The 19,701-nt window shown below is 42.0% G+C and overlaps 1 protein-coding gene across 2 annotated transcripts in view; it reads left to right on the top strand.

Annotated features, from left to right (window-relative positions):
• Positions 1-19,701, top strand: part of kcnab2a (potassium voltage-gated channel subfamily A regulatory beta subunit 2a) — a 101,699-nt gene that overhangs the window by 17,696 nt on the left and 64,302 nt on the right. Inside the window, exons 2-3 of one of the 2 annotated variants that reach the window (XM_069678826.1) lie at positions 14,401-14,568; positions 16,906-16,947. The exons of the other annotated variant lie outside the window; for it this stretch is intronic. Coding sequence (XP_069534927.1) covers positions 14,492-14,568; positions 16,906-16,947 — 119 coding nt within the window. The 5' untranslated portion in view covers positions 14,401-14,491. The remainder of the gene's footprint in view (positions 1-14,400; positions 14,569-16,905; positions 16,948-19,701) is intronic. 2 annotated transcript variants of the gene reach the window in all.

Raw genomic sequence — 19,701 nt, 5'->3', positions numbered from 1 at the left:
AAAGCAAGCCAGTAACCAGCTGTTTGTGATACACCAGTCTACAATAGGCCTATTCATTCATAGAACACGTAGAGCAACTTTGTTAAGCAATTAGTTGCATTGCCCTCTGGAGGAGAAATGGTGGCGTCACAAAGATTTAAATGAATGATGTCTCCATTCTGCAGCTACTACAAGGAGCAGGGCTTTGTTATAAAAGAGCAGCTGCAGAAGTGTCCTGAGGTGGTGTGTGCGCGTGTGTGTGTGTGTGTGTGTGTGTGTGCGTGCGTGCGTGTGTGGAAAGTGACCCTGCCAAGTCATCCATGATTGAGTAAGATATGTGATCAGAAGGATGGAAGGCTGTGCGCTTTATGCTTACATACAGGCTGGTTTTATCTGCAGTGTGCATCTTATCCTTGGGTTACAATGATGGCTAAAGGAGGACGTAACGCTGCAGACCGTCGCTGTCTCACAGCCGATAAGCACAGTTTAGGCCGCGACCTGCCTCAGCTGGCATTTAAAGCCTGTGTGAATGACACATACTATGTCAGACAGGCAGACTGTCTGCGCTCCACAAATCTTCAGGGTTTTTCTGCCATTTCAAAGGAACAGTGTGTAGCCCAGCTGGACTTGAATAGTCTTAATTGTCTGCGTCTGCCAGCAGTATTTTCCACGTGTCTATGCTGACATCGTTCTGCTGTTTACTTTTTAAATTCTATTTTTTCCTCCTACTTAGGGAATGCGTTCATCTGTCTCCTTTATTATTGAGTATCTTGTCACAAAGGGGGTGTGATGGTACATTTTGTTTCCTCATCATGTTCAAAATGCGCAACAGAACTAAGTGGTTGTTCAGTTAGTTGCCTTTTTTTAAAAAGCAATGCACAGGATAACTATTAAATAATGATGTAACAGCAAAAACAGGAGTGGTGTGGCCATGTGTGATCTGGTCTGCCACAGTGTCTTGTTGATATGAAAACCACATGGTAGGATGGAATTTCTAAATCCAAAACATTGTATAAAACATGCTGTTAGCACTAAATGATATCTTTACCTAGCTGGCATTTGCCTTTAGTTAAAGTCGAGGTGAAATGAAAAATGTCCTTTTAATCCTTTTAGATCACATCCTCGGTAATATTGTGCATCTATTTGACAATATAGGCCAAAAAAAAATACAGAAAATCCATTTCTTCGTATTCTTATATCAAAATTCGATCATTTTTTCTTCCTGTGAAAAAAAAATATCCTGTGTGCTTACGTTAGCCAGAACCAACCAATTTCAACCAATCAATCTGCAACATTTAGCCGCAGAGCACCAAGAACGCTCGGTCAGTTAGCTAGCTACTGCGCTGTGGAGAACGTCTGTCTACGCCCACTTCTCAACGATCAAATCAAATCCCTCTAATGATATGTCCCGCCTGCACGTCCTGTTTCACTCGGAAATACGTCACGATACGCAAGCTAGATACTCTTGAAATGCCGTTTCAGCTCGACTCGAAGCTGCAGCTGCTCACGATTAAAACTTGAACGTCACTTCTGATGCTCACATGCCCATTGTAGGCGCTTCCGGTGGTGGACAGGGAGCCTCATATGCAACAAACTGATGCTGACACCTTTCTGTCAGAGCTTGCATGAACTTTTCCAGCAGTTTGAGCTACAGTAGCTCTTCTGTTGGATCGGACCACACAGGCCAGCCTTCTCTCCCCACGCGTATCATTGAGCCTTGGATTGATCCATGACCCTGTCGCCGGTCCACCGTTTTTTCCTTCCTTGGACCACTCTTGGTAGGTACTGTCCACTGCAGACCTGGAACATCCCACAAGAGCTGCAGTTTTGAAGGTGCTCTGACCCAGTCGTCTAGCCATCACAATTTGGCCCTTGTCAAAGTCGCTCACGTCCTGACACTTGCCCATTTTTCCACATTCCAACACTTCAACTTCGAGAACAAAATGTTCACTTGCTGCCTTACATATCCACCCCACTGACGGGTGCTGTTGTAACCAGATAAACAATGTTATACACTCGCCCTGTCAGTGGTCTTTATGCTATGGCAGATCGGTACATACCGTATCTGTGTTGTTACATATTTGATAATCCAAAGCAGCTCTGCTGACATTGATTACTCATGCATATTATGACATCATTATTATATCAGCATTTGGGCGTGTTCAGTAGAGTTTAGCTGGATATTTTAAGCTGTCAAACCTTGTCCGACCAAACGAAGCACAAGAAAATGGATCAGGATTAATCCGACCAACAAGGATCATGAATGGGCCCTGTCCCTGATCTCACAGGTCGGCTCAGGACATTCTGTACATATGTGATCATTTGGCTTTATTTAGAATGGTTTGGTCGGGACAATAGTGCTCCCATCTGTTGCTTCAAAAAAAACAATAAGTATACAGCATGTTACTGAGATAACACACAACTAATGCAACGATTTATTTGTGTTATCTCAGTGACATGCTGCATACTTCCGTGGCTGTTACCTGCACTCACACCAAATCAATATAATCAATATACAAGAAGCTCTGCTTGTTGTCATGATGAGTGTGCATGCACTTTGTCACATGTACAGTATGTTCTGTGGGTGAGTGAGTGCACTGGTCATCCTTGTCAACATTTCCACATTGAGTGGGCAAAGTCGCATCGACTGTCTGAGTGAGGACTGCGAGTTGAGTGGGTGGTTATGCTTTATGTGTAATTTGCCAGTTTGTCAGCACGCCTCAGTCTAACACAGCGATGCATTAGCAGCCTATGCCGGGGACGCTGTCGTACAGTGGACAGAAGAACACTTAAGCAGTCATCTTTTTAATGCTACATGAAACAGGGAGAGTTGGAGAGACAGAGTAAGTGTAGAGAGTTGGAGAGGGGACGACACAACAACATTTTTCGTACCATCATCTAGAGATAATAAATAATCTTCCACATTTGACTGCATCTTCAAACCTAAAGCACAAAGAGTGTGTTAACGCTCTGTACGTCAGGGTGCTGAGCAGAAGCTCGCCTGCATCACAGCTGGGAGGAGGAGGTGCTTTTCCTTCCTGTGCAATGCTCAACCTTGCTAACACCATAACAGGACTGGAAATGTGCGAAGTCACATTTTCAGCAGTATAAAAAGTGAAAGGAAGAGCAGGGTAGCGTCACAAAAGCATCACGTCCGTCTTACACCTTCACAGTTCGTCATTGACCTTGCACCGGTGAGAATGACACATGGAGGGACAGGAAAAGCATGTCTTGTTCCGGTGAAGTGGCAGAAAGCTGTAAGGAGACTATACCATTAAAGGTCACAGTTTTCTACATAAAGATGCACACAAAACCTCTGTTTATTACCTTATAGTTAGTTACGTTTGGTAAGTGTGAAATAGAAGCTTTAAATGTTTTTAATGTATCTGCAGGAGACTGTCAGCATTGCTTCTACCTCTGCTTGTAGTCAAAAAGCTTCATGTCTAAACAGGGAACCGTTGGAAAGAGAGCAGAAGGAAGCGTGTTTAATATTTGATGTTTAGAGTGGCTTAACATACTGTTAATAGCAGAATTCAGCAAGCTGCGCAGGTCTTTTATTAGTGCGTGTTGTCATAGAGCTGTGTTGCTCAAAACAGAGACATTGCATATCTGCATGAGTTTGAAACTAAGTAAATAAGGACAAAATCTGGCACATTGCATGCACATAAAGCACACTTTGTATGTTTACATGTTCAAACTATAGCAGCTCTTCTGTGTTATCCTGTATGACCGAAACAATTGAGTGTTTCTCAGGACATAAGACGGGGGAAGTGGAGGTCTGAGATGGGACGAGTGATGCATAGAGCTGCAGCACGGGGCCTCCCTGGACCAGCCTGCTCTCTGGTGCCTACTCAGCTCTTTCTCCCCACAATGTCTGCTCAACTGCAGTTTCCCCTCCTCCTCCTCCTTTTTTTCCATTCCCTATTTTGAGGCAATGTTTTTTCTTCTTCTCCTCCTCAGAAGGTGTGTTAGCTGCTAGTCGCCGCAGGCTGCTTCTCCTGGGGCCACTCAGAGTCTGTTCAAAGAGCCGCCAGCCACTTACTGCATTTGCGCCAGATTTCATTAGGAACTCTGGACCGTAGCCTCTTTGTTTTCCCCGTCCGTTACAAACAGCATCCGTCGGAGAGGCATGGCAGCACCCTTAGGGGGAAGATTAAATCATCTTTGGCTGGAAAATACAGTGATAGAGATATCAAGAGCTCGTGTATGTGCAGACATTTGGAAGACACATAAAAAACTTAGTGAATAATTGAACACTCCATTTAAATGATCAGTGTAATTGTATAAATAGAAAACAGGCAGCAGAAGCAGAGGACTGGATGACTCTTATCTGCTGCAGTGGCTCTCTGCCATCTGCACACTGCGAGGAATGCCTGGCTCACTGTGAGCTCAATCCAGCAGATAACTTAAATACCACCACTGGCTATAGTGCCTGTGTTTTATGTTGCATCAACCCAGCAACTTCTCCAACAAGCATAATCTTCTTAGCCGGGTATGTTGACTCCTCTCTCTGGTTTTCAGGCTGTTACAGTAACAAAGTACCAAAATGTCACTGTGTATTTATTTTTGTATTTCTCTACCAAGGCCAAGTTTCCAGTCTGTAACAACTGCAGGCCTCACCAGAACCCCTCAGTTATACAAACATTAAAAACCTCCACTCCATGAGAACAAAGCTGATGTCGTAGAAATATTATAGATGCTTTCTTTGGCTGCTGCAGCAGAAAGTGAGGCCATTAGGTCTGCTGTTTAGTTTCTGATGTGTGCAGTTGGCTGCACATGCAGACATACTGCGTGAAGTAACAGTATGTGTTGTGTAGAATTAGACTAGTGTTATGAATATAGTTGTACTGATCTGCCGCTGTCCTCTTGATCCTCCCTAATGACAGGCTGGATTTGGATGTATTGATCGCCTGCGCCACTGTGTCCCTCTGCGCAGCTTTGTTTTTGTACCAACTTAATGCTCACCTATGCACAACGAAATATTGAACTGCTCTGTGCTGCCTGCTCATGCCCTTTTGTCATAACAAGTGCAGCGATGCGGATAACACTGACATGTAGTACTTTTAAAAAGGATAAAAAATAGGGCAAGCTATAAATAGTTAAAGGATGTTGGGAACCTAATAGATTTGCCAAAAAAGGGAGATGTAGCTTATCGCTCCGGCTGCTTACAGTCATGATTTTAACAGGTATGGAGACCTGCAGGAAAAGCAAGGACACACAGTTCATTTGAACTTGTCCTTTAAATTGTTTGGGGAGTGGTCTTGTGAATATCTCCATGTGGTGTTTGTCATGTGCTACAAGACATATCAGGGACAACATCAGCAGTCATCTCCATGGCTGGGCCTGTCTGCTTGTAAACTGCAGTGTACCAAGGACAGGCTGAACAACACGTTTACAGACATCATAAACCTGAGGAGCCAATCTCGTTAATGGACAGGGTGACGCTATGCATATCATTATGTGCAACCTCTGGCAACCACTGTGGCGATGCGTGAGCCAGCTGTAACCGTCAACGTAATGTTTGCAAACTCACTACTGACTACTAAGGTTAATGATACAATCTCGAATATTTCAGTTTTGTGCTCTTGAGCACCACCCACTGGCAATAATTGGTCATTAAGGTAGCACACTTCCCTATTTAACCAGACGTCTATGGCTGGTTCCCTATGTCATGGTTCTAACTTGTCCTCTTAATTGTCCTTTCGTTTGTAGACTGACTTAATCTGACCGTCTAATTTGTTTCTTTTTCTTTGGATTTTCACTTATTTTTGGAGTTGTATCTGTAGTCATTGATCTTTTCTTTGTTTGTTCAGCCATAGTCGATTACCGTTTCCGCGCAACACTTGCAGAGACCGGAAAAGCGGCTGTTTGGCACCGCCTACACTCGTTGGCAGACCAACCACTGCGGAAAACGCGTCAATAACTGGGCGCCACTTTTTTCCGCGAATGTCGCAACAGACACCCAGTCCATAAAAATACAATGTCCTGCAAATGCAAAGGGTTTCAACAGTGGGCCATCGGCTCAATCACCATTGTGGTGATAGTGACTTAAAAGACATTTCGAGAAGTTCGAGGTTATACCTCTAACGTTCCTACTACTAATAACTACATTTCAAGCTGGCCAAGTTTCAGCAAGTTGCCACTAAACGATGGCAGAGATGTGTTTTGTTTTCGTGACAGAGGGGGCGGTTGGAAATTTGCATAGTGGGCGGGGCCTATACAGATTCTGGAATTTTTAATGAGGGAGAAGGAGGAGATGCCTCTGGAGGATTTTTACAAGGTAATTAAATGTATTTTGCAGAAAAAATATATCAGACACAATTTACTATTTCAAGCAGAACATTTTATGTCTTAAAACATGACTGGAGCTGGTCTTTGAAGCATTACCTATCTAGGTTAATAAGTTTGAGCATGTGGTAAAAAAGTCTGACTAAAACTACGATCCGACCTAAAGCTCCTCCGCCTCTGTACGGTCCCTGTGGACTCTTCGGTTCAATCTGCTGAAGCCAGCAGGGGACATAAACTCACCTTCCATCCATAATTTTCATTGTCCTTTTTCATCTTGGTTGTGCAGAGGCAGAGCTGGCTGGGATGGACCCAGAACAAGAGAAAGATGGTTTCATATTTCTGCTGCAGTGTGCAGCTCGGTGCTCCCGGTTCACTGCAGCATGCTCTCTCCCTGCAGTGATAGCGGAGGCTTCAGTCAGCTTCGCAGGCCTAAGTTAGCGGTACAGTGCCTCACCAGCTCACTAGTGATATTCTACTTATCTTTTTGCTTATTCCAGATGATCCATAAACCTGACTTGATGGATGGTAATTCTGTAGGAGCTTCTGTAGCACCATATTTTAATGTCAGTGGTGAACTATAAGTCGGCACAGGAGCATAAAAGAAATGTTGAGCAAGGACATAGAGAGTGCTGATTCATCTTCATGCTGTCAGTGATACAGGCGACCTGGGACCATGCATCTCATGCTGTATAATAAGCAGGTAGCGGAAACTTCATCTGGATACTTAATGGCCTGTTTTTGCACAAAGGCTCAAGTCAAAGCAAAAGGCTCGATCGTGATCGTGTTCTAGTTATTTCTTGAGGTGAATCTGGAATTTCTGGAGGAGTTGAAAATCTTTGGAACGACAATAAGTCAGGAAAGCATTATCCGAGGAGAAGTTTCCAAGCACAATTTGAAGAAGCCACACGCTGTAAAAGAGTCCGAACTTGAGCACTGTGTTATATAATGTATAGGCATTAAATGGCTTTTGCTAAAAATATAAAAACAATTTAAAAAACGAGGCTTGATATAATTAAAGTCTTAAGGATTATACCTTCAGTATATTATGCCCTCCATAAGACCTTTCCAGCTGAACTATCTATACAGACCCCCTCCGTCACAGCAGCCGATGATAGGCATGGCTTACATTGGTCTTTAATATGTGGTAAACCTCGATGTGTGAAACAGCTGCAGCTGTCCAAGAATTTAATGGCTCCTGACGGCGGAGCTCTCAGTCGTGCTTTTAACTTCTTTTAACTGGGGGGAGGAGGATTTGTATCACAAGTTTGCTGTATAAATAGGCTATTTATGCAAATTGCTGTTCGCTTTTTTCTCTGTTGGCAGCCAGTGACCTGCTCTGTTTCTGTAATCAAGGGCCCTCCACAGCTTAACGGAGAGGAGAGCGTTTATAAAACCTCAAACAGCCTGACGATGAGGGCAGAGATGATGCACCGACATGGATTCACATCTCTTACATGCTTTTGACTTTGATCCTTTGACGAATGTCACTGAAGAAGAAGAAGAAGAAGAGGAGATTCCGTCTGAATCCTCTTTGTAGCCTCACAGAGAAGGAGGTTAGCTTAGCTTCTCCCTCTCTGCCTGACTGAACTCCCATGTAGGATATCCCCGGCAGTTCTCGTCTGTTAGCCTGTCTCCCTCTTCCGCAGCCATCTGCTCGGGCCCGTGTGTGTTTTCCGCAGCTGCCAACATACTACACAACACCGTGCTGCGCTTTCCAGGCCAGCTCTGCCTGCCTGCTTGCCTCGCTCACGTAAGCCCTGTCTCAAGAGGGAACTCGCTCAGGCTGGGTGTAGGTGGATTTATGGATGGAGGGCATGAGGAGCTGCCTTTTGTGACTCAATTTTGCATTTTGTTGTGGATATTGAGATGTGTGATAGAAGCTCAACAGGGACTGGAGATGCTTGTTTACATGAAATCTTGTCTGGTACGACATGGCATCATCTCCCCTATTCCACCAAGTCTCTCTGCTTGGACCACCCCCTCTCCTTAGTATTTAGTCTATGAGATATATATTATCACCTGTCTTATTTTTAAGTCCAATATGAACATTTACAGTTTAAAAAAATCTGTAAATTCATAATGCAAAGGATCCTTTAAATTAAGTTATTGTGACTAAGATCTGTGCTGAGTGAAACATTTAATATAATAATGGTCAATATTATTGTGATAATTCCATTTATTGTCTGAACTCTTATGTAAAGCATTTTTATACATATATCTGCAAAACTTAATGTAACCTATCAGTTATATAATTCATTTTGAACTACATTTGTAGTTTCTGTAACAGCTCTCTCTCATGTGATCTGAAGAGTTTCAAAGAATGGACATCAAATATTTGTGTCATTTTGGGAAAATTCTATATAAAGGAGATGGTAGAAGAGTTGTGGACGTATTCTATGTGCAATAAAGCACTAATGACTTATTATTATTACAACAGAAAAGAACCTTAAAGGGGGGGTATTATGCTAATTTCAAGCTTCATATTCCACTCTGTGATACCTGTGGAGTAGCTTAGCATAATTTACAGTTAAAAAAACTCATCCAGCCTCTGCTTGAAAGCTCAGCTCCGTCCCTTTAAGAAACCCCGCCCCTGTAAGCCCACTTTCTTCTGATTGGCCAACTCTCCGACGCCTGCTGAGGCTGCAGTTTGTGACGTCACAAAGTGCTGCGTGTAGAAAAAACTGTGTGAACACCAGATTTCAACATCCAACATTGTAACATTATATATATGTCTTAAAATGTGAAACAGCATAATACCCCCTCTTTAATTATTCAAAAAGAAGGGTTCTTTCTGTGTCTTCCTTTTTTGCTTCTCAAATCTAAACATCCCTGGGAATACAGTCTTTCTCTGTTCCATAAAGTAAAAATATATATTAAGTTCAAAAGTATACTTAGTTTACATAAACAGCTTACTAAGGATGCTGTAATGATCCTGATCAATGTTAAATTAAATATTCCTGAAAAAAAATATGATTTTGTACATGATTGGTAAAAATTAGGTACCAACATGCAGATCCTTTTTTTTAAAACGTTATTTAGATGACTATAATAGATTTGGTATTATTCCTGTGTTCTGTTCTGTATTGCAGTGAAACCATTTGAAATCGCATGTTAACATGCACAACAAAAAACAAATAACTCTGGATACCTCAGGCAGCATTCAGCTCAACAATAACTCTCATCAGAAACGCAATGGGCTGTGTTGGAGTGGGCGTGTTGCTATTTGCTAAAGGGGACCTGTGAGAAGATAAAATACAAACAAGGAAGTCCACTCTGACGGCTTGTCAGTCGCCTGGACAGAGTGATTCCCCTGTACCTCACGAACATCACATTTTTGGCTTGAAACATTGTTTTCCTGTCGGGTAATTGAAAAGGAACAGGAGCGCTGTGCTACTTTTTTCTGCATCTGAAATGTTTGTCACAGTCAGCGCTGTATTCCTGTTATCCCTCCATCTTGTACTCTGATATCAACTGTGTTCTCTCTCTAGTTTTCTTTGTACTTCCTGTGTCTCTCTCTCTCTTTCTCCGTCTGCAGTTTTAATCTGCAAAGTGCACCTTGTACCATTAGTGCAGTAAATCTGAGCCCTCTAACTTGAGCCAGGACGAGTCTGTAGTGTACCGCAGTGCTGCAGTCAGCAGCAGCAGCAGCAGCATCCTTCTCCGACTGCAGCTCACAACAGGCAGCTCTGTGAGACTGCTGCATTGCTCTACAGTCTGTGATCAGGTGTAAACACAAGATGGACTGAGTTGTATCTAAATAGGCTGGAACAGCTGATAGCCTGCTAATTTAAACTGCAGAGAGGGCACAAGTAGGCACTGAAGACTTGGTCTCGTGCTAATTCTCTTAATTTATTCACTTAATTTGTGCACTAATTGAACGGCAGGTTCACTCCACTGTTTACTTCAAAAGCACTTCACTGTAGGATCATGGATTAGTTATGTAGTGAGCTGGTAACTTCCCTTGTATGTTAAAGAGCCATGTTTTTAACTGATATAATGTTGTTTCTGTATTATTGATCAGAACAACAGTACAAGATGTGTGTTGTGCTGCCAGCACTGCTGACAGTGAGGCAGTAGTTGGCTGTCATTACCTTAGTTGATTAGTGTGTCCAAGCTTCTGGCAACTACAGTAGCCCTGAAGGTCAAAACACAACAGAACTTCCGAAAACAAGATGTTTTGTGGAACACAAAAACATTTCTCAAACTAGACACAATATTACACAAAACACCAACAACCATATAAGATCACAGAAAGGGTAGGACAACACTTCTTCTTTGTTATTGGACAGAACCCAGCTCCCTCATTACTGTATTACCACAGTACAGGAGGCTGCAGTTTCAGGATTGCAATTCTCGGAGCAACATTCTTTGGGGACAACGCCACACAGGTATTTGCTAAAAGAGCAATTAAGGCAGTATTCACCTCTCAAAACTATTTGTTGATATTTTAACTGAACAGCCAAACAAAAAAACCTCCCATCACTGCTCTTTCAGACGCCTTGTTAACCACATTCATGGACGTGCATTGCCAGGGAAAAGACTCTCGCTAACTAACTAACCAAACACAATTAAAATAGTGAACTCAGGAGCGTGTGTTGCCCTGGGGGAAAAGTTCCCCTCAAGAAGCAGTCATTATCATGGTGTAGCTTTGTCCTCTGGGTGAGGACATGGACAGGGAGAGTAGCAGGTTGAGGTCAGAGGTCAGTGAGAGGTCGAATGCAGGAACGCTACCTGTCGGTAATTGGCTGGGATCCTTTTGTGTTGCCCGAACTGAGCCACTTTGTTTATTGCCTTTTTAGAGAGCACATTCTTTGTACAGACATTTTTTCTCAGTGTGCCAACAGAACAGACGAGGGAGCAGTGAGGAGGTGTTTGCTTAATTTGACATTAGATGTATGGATTGGAACATCATGCCCAACCTTTTAACTAATGGACTGGTATTGATTACAAATCTAGGGCATAGGGCTAACCCTTATGCTAACATGACTAGGGATGCACGATATTATCAGCACGTTATTGGTATCTGCAGATAATGGCTTGAAAATGACATATCGGCATCGGCAGATATGTCATTTTTCCGCCGATAAAACATCGCTTTAATGCTGCCTAAATGCTCGATGATTCCCTAAAAAAGCTAGACGTTATGCTACGACATTAACTCGGCCTGAGCGTGCACGCGCACTGCCTGCGCAAAGTTATCAGCAATATACAAATAAAGACTAAAAATTCACAGAAACTCGAGTCAATGAATAGAAGTTAAACAACTTTCACAACTATTAACTAGCTAACTGTTAGCTCACATTCTCGTCATTTTACCGGACTAAACAACATCAAACACACCGAAAATCCACTCGCGGCCAAAGCCGACGCTAACGGAGAGTAACATAAACATCAGTGCAACTAATTTACATATTCTTGGGCGCACACACAATAAAAAGAGTCCATCGGCGATCACTGATGTCTTCGTGGTCCGGGCATGTGTCCCTCACTGTTTTGAGGGGATGCTGCATTCAGGTGCGCTCAGAAACGTGAGTGATCAGACACGTGACCTTTTGTACAACGCCTCTTCTGTCAAGAAGGGTGAAAGATGTCTGCGGTATGGCAATTTTTGTCCACTACAGTAAGAGTAGGCATGATATCAACTCCACTACAGGGGAGACTTGATGTTCTCTGCTGTTTGCATAAAGGATTTAGAAATAATTGTTATAACATTTTATCTCAGTTCAAAGCTACTTCCTAGCACATAATACTGTGTTGTGGAAATCAGTGCACATTTGATAGCTGGATGACCTTCAGCAAAGGACGAAAAAATTTTATGAGTGTTCTGCAGTCCTTGCTCGTGCTTATATTAAAGTATCAAAGATACTGGTTCATTAGTATCAAATGGAATTTTATATTTCCCTGAGCTCTGCAAAAAAGCAAAACAATGTCAGAAAATAGGGAACAAATTTCATGTCATTTCTTTAAGTAGAAGCATGTATGAATATGTATTTATATTGGTTGTGGTCAAACCAATAATCCGAAATCCAGTGATGTTCAGTTTATTATTACCAGAGATAGAAAAGCTGAAAATCCCTTACAATAGATTTAGGGTATTAAGGCCCTGCAAGAATCTATGCCTTCATACGACCTGCCGTGTCCTCTGATCCACATCAATGACACATAATCCAGCAGGACTTTGCCACGCGGTGTAGTAGATCTACTACCGTGCCTGTCACCCAGCAGGGTCATGGCATCCTCATCATCACCTGATAGCAGGTATGAGTGGTGTCCCGTCCTGGCGTGATTGAAACCAAGAAGTGGGGAGCGTTAAATGAGTCCTTGGGATCGCGGGACACCTTCTTCGCTGTCTGGGAAATTGATGTGGGGAGAAAGTCACCTTCATGTTATCATTACGATGTCGGTTACGAGCCGTGACTCACGTGAGTGCAGCCACTGGTGAAATAGGGTAGCTCTCTCAGGGTGACATAGATGCCAGACTCCCTCTGCGGCTTTCCCCATTTGATTTCATCCACTACAGTAAACTGGGCTAAAGCGTCAGTAGTGCTGCTCCCAGGACGGGGTGTTGGCTTGAAATGCTCTCATGAGGTATTTAAAATGTGTGTTAATGGCAGCTGAGTATACCTAACCACCCACCATTGATGCCCAGCTCTCTTGCTCTCGCCCTCTCTATAGCAGTGGCCTGCTTCTTGGGCAGACACTTTGAATTATTCATAGAATCAAGTCGCTCTAAGCAGTGGATCAGCCACGGTTTGCTGTGGTGCACCCACATACGTACAGCACACAGCAGCCACAGGATGATGAAGCAAGATCAAGATCTAGGTGTTAATGTGGGCTGCATCTTTCCTCTTCCTCGCTTTTACCGCAGAACCAGTGTTTGTCTGTGTTGTTGTAATGCGATTATTCCTCTTCCTAAATAGGTAGTAGTTCTAATCATTCCAGACTGATTTAAAAACCTTTTATTTTGAAATTTAAATCTTTAACTCTCAGCTGTGGGAAACTACAGAGGCTGCACTGGTTTCAATGGTTTATTTATTCAGCTCATGTCCGCAGAGTGAGGACACGACTCCATCTAGTGGTGGAAGCATGTAGCAATCCTTCGAAGAAGGTGATACAATGTCAAATGACTTCACTTAACCCTGTCTTCACGACTATAATTAATGTAGTTCTGTATTTAAGATCACTTCCAAATTACCAGTCCACCAAGACCAAACAAAAGTCTCCCAAGTGGCTCATTTAATGGATCGCCCTCTGGTAATCAGCAGCATTTAAGTCCTGTGAGGTTAGCTAATGGACTTTGCTGCAATTTACACTCCTACATACTGCAATGCAACAGCGCTATGTATTGCTTGGAAGAGACTTAAGATCTACTATTTTTTTAGGCTTAGTGGCCTGGTCGTCTGGATGGCGATTGCATCATTCAAAGTAGGGTTATTAGTGAGTCTCGTCCCTGTTGCTGTGGGAGGGTTGACACAATATTGTTTAATCACCCTCTCAGGCTCCTGACCTTGTCTGGGACAAGTTGATCATTACCAAATATGCTTGATGTTTTCATTGGAAGTCTTGCAGTGTAAGTGCTCAGACGTGCCTGTACTGGTTAATTAGTGTAGCCAACATTAAGAGGGAAACTGTGTGTCTCATCTGATGTATAATATTTATCAAGGGTTGGATGCCAGTACTTTTAAAGCACTGGCCCCACAGGCCACCAAGTCCCAAGTCATTGGTGGCCAAAGTACATTTTTGGTTGCCCAGACACCACAACACAGATTTACTTGTAATATATAATATATAATAATATATATATATATGAACATCTTAGAAGGATTATACACCTGCTTGGACTGGTTTAATGGAGGTGCAGTGTTGCACACAGGGTGAAATATGCCCATGCAGAGTGGACTATTGTTATCTGACCAGTATGGCGTATTTAATATAAAGATATATATGCGGTTGTTGTTGATAAAGAAATAAATAAATGATGAAAAATAAAGTGCATGGACGGGCAGAGATAATTAAAAGGGCTGTGCAACTATAGCCTAAGTGCACGGAAACACTGAGGTGATATTGTTGCGGAATGCGGAAAACAAACCCCCCACCGCCGCCTGACATAAACGCACACTCTTTGTTTTCCAGAGGCCCTGATTGGTGATAAACTGTACCCTGTGGTCCCGGTGAAAGAACACCACCCCCGGCAGGCTGGCCACACCCCCTCCCTCCTGCCTCCATGTATCCTGAATCTACCACAGACTCCCCTGCTCGCCTCTCCCTCCGACACACTGGCTCCCCCGGCATGATCTACAGGTCAGTTGATGGATGTATACTGTACAGACACAACACTTTACAACACATCAATTTACAGACTGTGATGAACCTGTGGCTGGTGTCAAATGTTAGCTTTTACCTAAACTTTGCTGCAATCGAAATGTTCAATTAATCCTGTCTTAATCCCGCCCCTCTTAGTTTATGTTACTAAGTCAGAAAAGGTTGACAATAAAGAAAACTAGAGACTGGTCCTGTTTAGCCAGGTGCCGCAGTCTGCATTGTTTCTTGCCATCAATACAGCTTCAAGAAGCTGTGAGCAAGAACTACAGTATGTGGTGGAAGGTTATCTACACCATTTATTATCTAACCCTAACCCTAATAACCCTATTATTTTCTCTGAACACACAATGTGAAATAATGGGAAAACACAAATATACACCCTCAGACAGTCACATGCACACATATCACTGCATTTCAGTCTCATTGTGTGTTATCTTTACTCAGTGGCAACAGCAGTACGGACGTCCATGTCCAATCGGCACAGATTACCGTCATGCACTCTGATGTTTCACCAGCATGTGGCGCCAGACTCTCACGCTCATCATTTAAAAAACCATCTGTTCCCCTCTTCCTCTCAGGCAGCTTCATGGCTCTGTTTCATATTTGCCCTCATTGTGACCAGACGGGGAGCCGTGGCTGTCAGCGAACAGTTGTGTGATACTTTACTGACACTATTGGACAGCTATTGGACACTCGTCTATTATAGACTTATGCAACATAACAATTAAAGGGGAAGAGATGTGACGTGACATTTGATTTGCTGTCACTGGGACGACATTGAGACACAGCCGGCTGTTACCAGAACATCAATACCATTCATATTATACTACTTTATCCACTAATTTTTCACACTCAGCAGAACTCCTGTTCAGATAAAAACGTACAATGCTTCGGGTCTTTTTTCCAAACATAACATCACACATCAAATTATGTGGAGTGTGCTGCTTTTTCTGCGAGCAAACATATAGTTGTTAAACATCCCAGGGTAACCCCATAATGCATTGCTTTGACTAAATGCATTTTAAGCATTGATAGTGAAGGTAATGTAAGACTATAATACATGGTTGACTTTTCTATTTGATAGATTGTACTTTTTATTACTCTGTTTGTACCATTTACACAACACTTGGTATTTTGCATTAGCTTTTGTATCATTGATTTTAACTTTGTCGTATAATGCACCTCTTATTACACTGCTTTTAAAGTTTTTTAAACCAAGCAATTTCTATGGAACAAAACAGGTATTATTAATAGTCCCTTTAGTTTGTCGCCTAATACAGAATGATCCCTCTTTCAACGTATTACATACAGTCCTGGAATCATATGATCATACTTATAAGTGATTTATTTTTAGTGTGTTTGAAATTATTAACAAATATCAGCACAAGACTTTTTTCTTTTACTTATATATATATATAACTTTATATAGTTATATAAACTCTATATGACCTACAAAAGCAAACAATACTATCAGCGTCATGCTTGATTATTTCTACATAGTAATTTTTAACGTCTGAAACCGCTGGCGGTGGGGTAGGTGTCAGACAAAGCGATTAACTGCACGCTAGCTTGGTTTACAGGTCAAAATGCACTTCAGCATGTACAGGACAAAATCAGCAGAGATAAGAGGTGCCGCCGTTGTCCACAGCGGGTGCCAAAATCAACACAAACCGAAAGTTCCTCACAGGAGCTAAGCTAAGGTAATACATTTTAGGGATTTAGGGATGAAGTGCTGTTTGGCATTGTTTGCTTTTGTCTTCATCTCACTGGAAAGTATTAAATACTTAATCTAATAAAGCTTAAATGTTTATTGCACAATATCTTCTTGAAAAAATTTGATCTGAAATTCTTGTTTTGAGTATAAAACTTCTATTCAGATAGACTGTGAATTCAGGTAGCTGGGTGTGATAAGGACGCAGGTTTGTACTTTTGATTTTGGAAGCCAAGAACAGATGTTGCATATTTCTTAGGTATTTAGACCTATTATTATTATTATTTAGAATTAGGACAAACACATGCATACATAACTGCACTTTTCATGCAGTTTATTACCTAATATACCACATTGCTCAGACATTTCCCGATACGTTTTGAACAAACATGGCTTTTTGTTTTAATATGCGTTTTGTCATTTGAAATGCAGTATTTTCTATTCCCTTCTTCTTTGCTCTTCCACATGTTGTTCTGTCTTTGACTATAGCAGTCAGCAATCTTTTGTCAGCTTTATATCTGTATCAAATTTCCCTTCCCACTGACTATGTCTCTGTCCTGCTTATATTAACAAAGCTTTCTTTTTCCTCCTCCTGCTGCCTTCAGCGCTCGTTATGGGAGCCCCAAACGACAGCTGCAGTTCTACAGGTACCTGTCTGTCTCTCTATCACTGTTTGTTGTCTCAAAGCAGTGTTCTTAGGTTGAGCATCTTCTTTTAGGTGTGTTTTTATTTCTTACATTTTTATTCCTTTTTTTAGTTTTCTGTCACTATAATGAGCTCGCTGTAGAGACTTGCTGTTCTGTCACTTAAAACCGTGCATCCATTAGTACACCTCTGCAGTATAGATAACACTTATCAGACACTATTTAGCTGGCAAAGCACTATGCAGCTGAAACCTGATAGGGGTGATGATGGATTTTGTTTCAAAGATGCTCACAAAATCTCTGAATCAACAATAACTGTCTGAGTTTCAATCTTTTTTCATCCTTTTTTGACATTTGAGACGCCGGCTGTCGTCAAACCTCCACATGTGACACTTCTATACTTTGGCGTGATCGAGCAGAATTACATTTCCTTTATTCATCATTTCTATATCGAAGCGCTTTGACCTCATGGGACATCAACCTGATCCGTCCTGCTCAGAAAGACAAACCACCCAGATCAGTGTGGGGACGAGATGCTGTTCTTTCAGAGTACGGGTACTTGTACTCAGTACCTGAGCAGTGTGCCGTTAGCTGCTCTGTCTTTAGAGTAGGATCATGTTTTATGGACGTATATCAGGCCTTATTCTGCTGATCCACCTATAAAAACCCCTGACGACGTGGATGTACTTGTAATGAGCTCACTATCAGATTTTTTATCTTGGCGCCTCGCACATCTCTGTTCTTTCAAAGTGCAAACCGTCCCAATAGCTGCTCCCCTGGCCTGCGTGAGGGGGATCGATTGGTCCTCCTACCTCTGTCAGTCTATCACTCTGATGGTCTCACAGGCTGGTGGGGGGGAAGGAAAGTTTACTCCTTTCAGTGATCACAGTGAGCATTGTGTTGTAGATCCATTTTGTTCTGTGTGTATGTGACGTGTTCTGTTCAAGGCCATGTTAGTTCGTCTTTATGATTCTGTACTAAAAGTGCTTTCAGTAAAGCAGTTCCGGCTTTAGCTGCTCTTAAACCATGTCACTGTCTTCAGAGGACTGAGTGCTTTCCAAGTATGGAGGTTGTTGACTGCTGACCACGACAAGTATACGTATATGTCCCATGTGTGTAATGAATTGGGGGAAAGTAGCTAAAAGACATTGAAGAGCTGTATGTAATGCATTACATGTCCTCCAGTTATATAGCTGGTACTTGAACCGAGTGAGTTTTAGTGGGAAAGAATGGTAAGAGTTGTGAAGTGGCAGGCATGCATGTACATTTTGCTCCGCTTTGCACCCACTTTGACACAAGTTAAAGTTCTACTTTGACAGCAAAAACCAAGAGAACCAAACTTGGTTGCACCAGCTTGGTAATGGACCAAGTCTCTATGTGAAGTCCCTTTTCAGTTTATAAAATCAAGTGATATAAAAATTAAACATTGCGTTAAGCCGCTCATATTTAAGGAGGTTGATACTGGGAGACATCTCGAGTGTTGAGGAGGGTCGGAACAAAGAGTGTGAGATACCTCTTAATGCGGTTATTATAATGACCTGCTCAAAGTGGAAGGATTGATGTCACTTGGGCAGCAGATCCAGTAAGATCAGTTGTTATCATTTTATACATTATTTTCATGCTGCTTGCAAGAGAGTCTGCTGGTGTGAAATGTTTACAGGAGGGTGTTATGAATATGTATTTATCATTGTCTCCTCTGCAGCATCACTGGTCTGTTATCTTTTTAACAGATACATTTTATCTTGTTGTCTAAAGCGTTGACTTTACTCAAAAATAAAATCTCATGGTATTAAAAAGTATAATTAAATAAATAAATAATTTATCACCTACTGAGTAGATGTGTTATCGTATCGGCAGTGGACTGTGCAGCAGGAGGTCATCCTGTCCTGTGTACGGAGTTTCAGTGAGCGCGATCAGACTTGTAACAAGCTCTTTATTACTGCTTCTCGCAGTGGCCTCATTGTCTCATAATGACCAATGGGAATTTAGCAGTGAATTCCTTTTTAATTTGATGGTTAATCCGTTCATGTATTTAATGCCACTTATCTGGGCGTAAGACATGTTAATTTGATTACGTATATGATTAAGTATTATTGTGATAATACTGCTGGGAAGTTCTGAAAAACATGACAGAGTGATAAATAATTCAAGACTCATACTTGTTTTCATACTGTGGCAGCTATGACTGCAGAAGAGGTATAAAATTACATTCTACGTGGTATTTAAAGATCTTATAAAGCACTTTTGCACTTTTTTACTTGGCAGGAAAATATGCAGCAAAAGGAAGATAATGCAAGGTTGCAACTTTAGCTTAGACCGGAGGGTGGCCGGTTCGAGTCCCCTTATTGACCGAGCGTGGAATTGAGTGAAAAACCAGAATTCCCCCTCTGGGATTAATAAAGTATCTCTTCTTCTTCTTCCATTTGTTGAGATATCTATATCACTTAACATTGCCTGGTATGTCTGGCATCACTCACAGTTATTGCACTATAATAGTATACTCTCTATAAATTATACAGAGAAGTGTCCATTAGTGTTTTGGGATGCCTTTCTTTGTGTAACTAATAATGCCAATCCAAAGCTGCTTTATGGTAATGATGCCAGCACACTGACTCATGCAGGTGTCGTCATTATGTGCCACACTGATGCTGACCTTGACCCCGAACACTGAGATGCAGAGAGATGCTGCAAGGCGTGCTTAACTGCTGTGGTTTCCATAGTGCCTCGGTTACAGAGGATTCGAACCCGCTCGGTGGT

This window comes from Semicossyphus pulcher, unplaced genomic scaffold (genome assembly GCF_022749685.1).
Source record: "Semicossyphus pulcher isolate SPU_LCO1_2020_fin unplaced genomic scaffold, fSemPul1.0.p SCAF_3, whole genome shotgun sequence".
In the NCBI taxonomy this organism is placed as follows: domain Eukaryota; kingdom Metazoa; phylum Chordata; class Actinopteri; order Labriformes; family Labridae; genus Semicossyphus; species Semicossyphus pulcher.
This window is presented reverse-complemented; position numbering and strand designations above follow the sequence as displayed.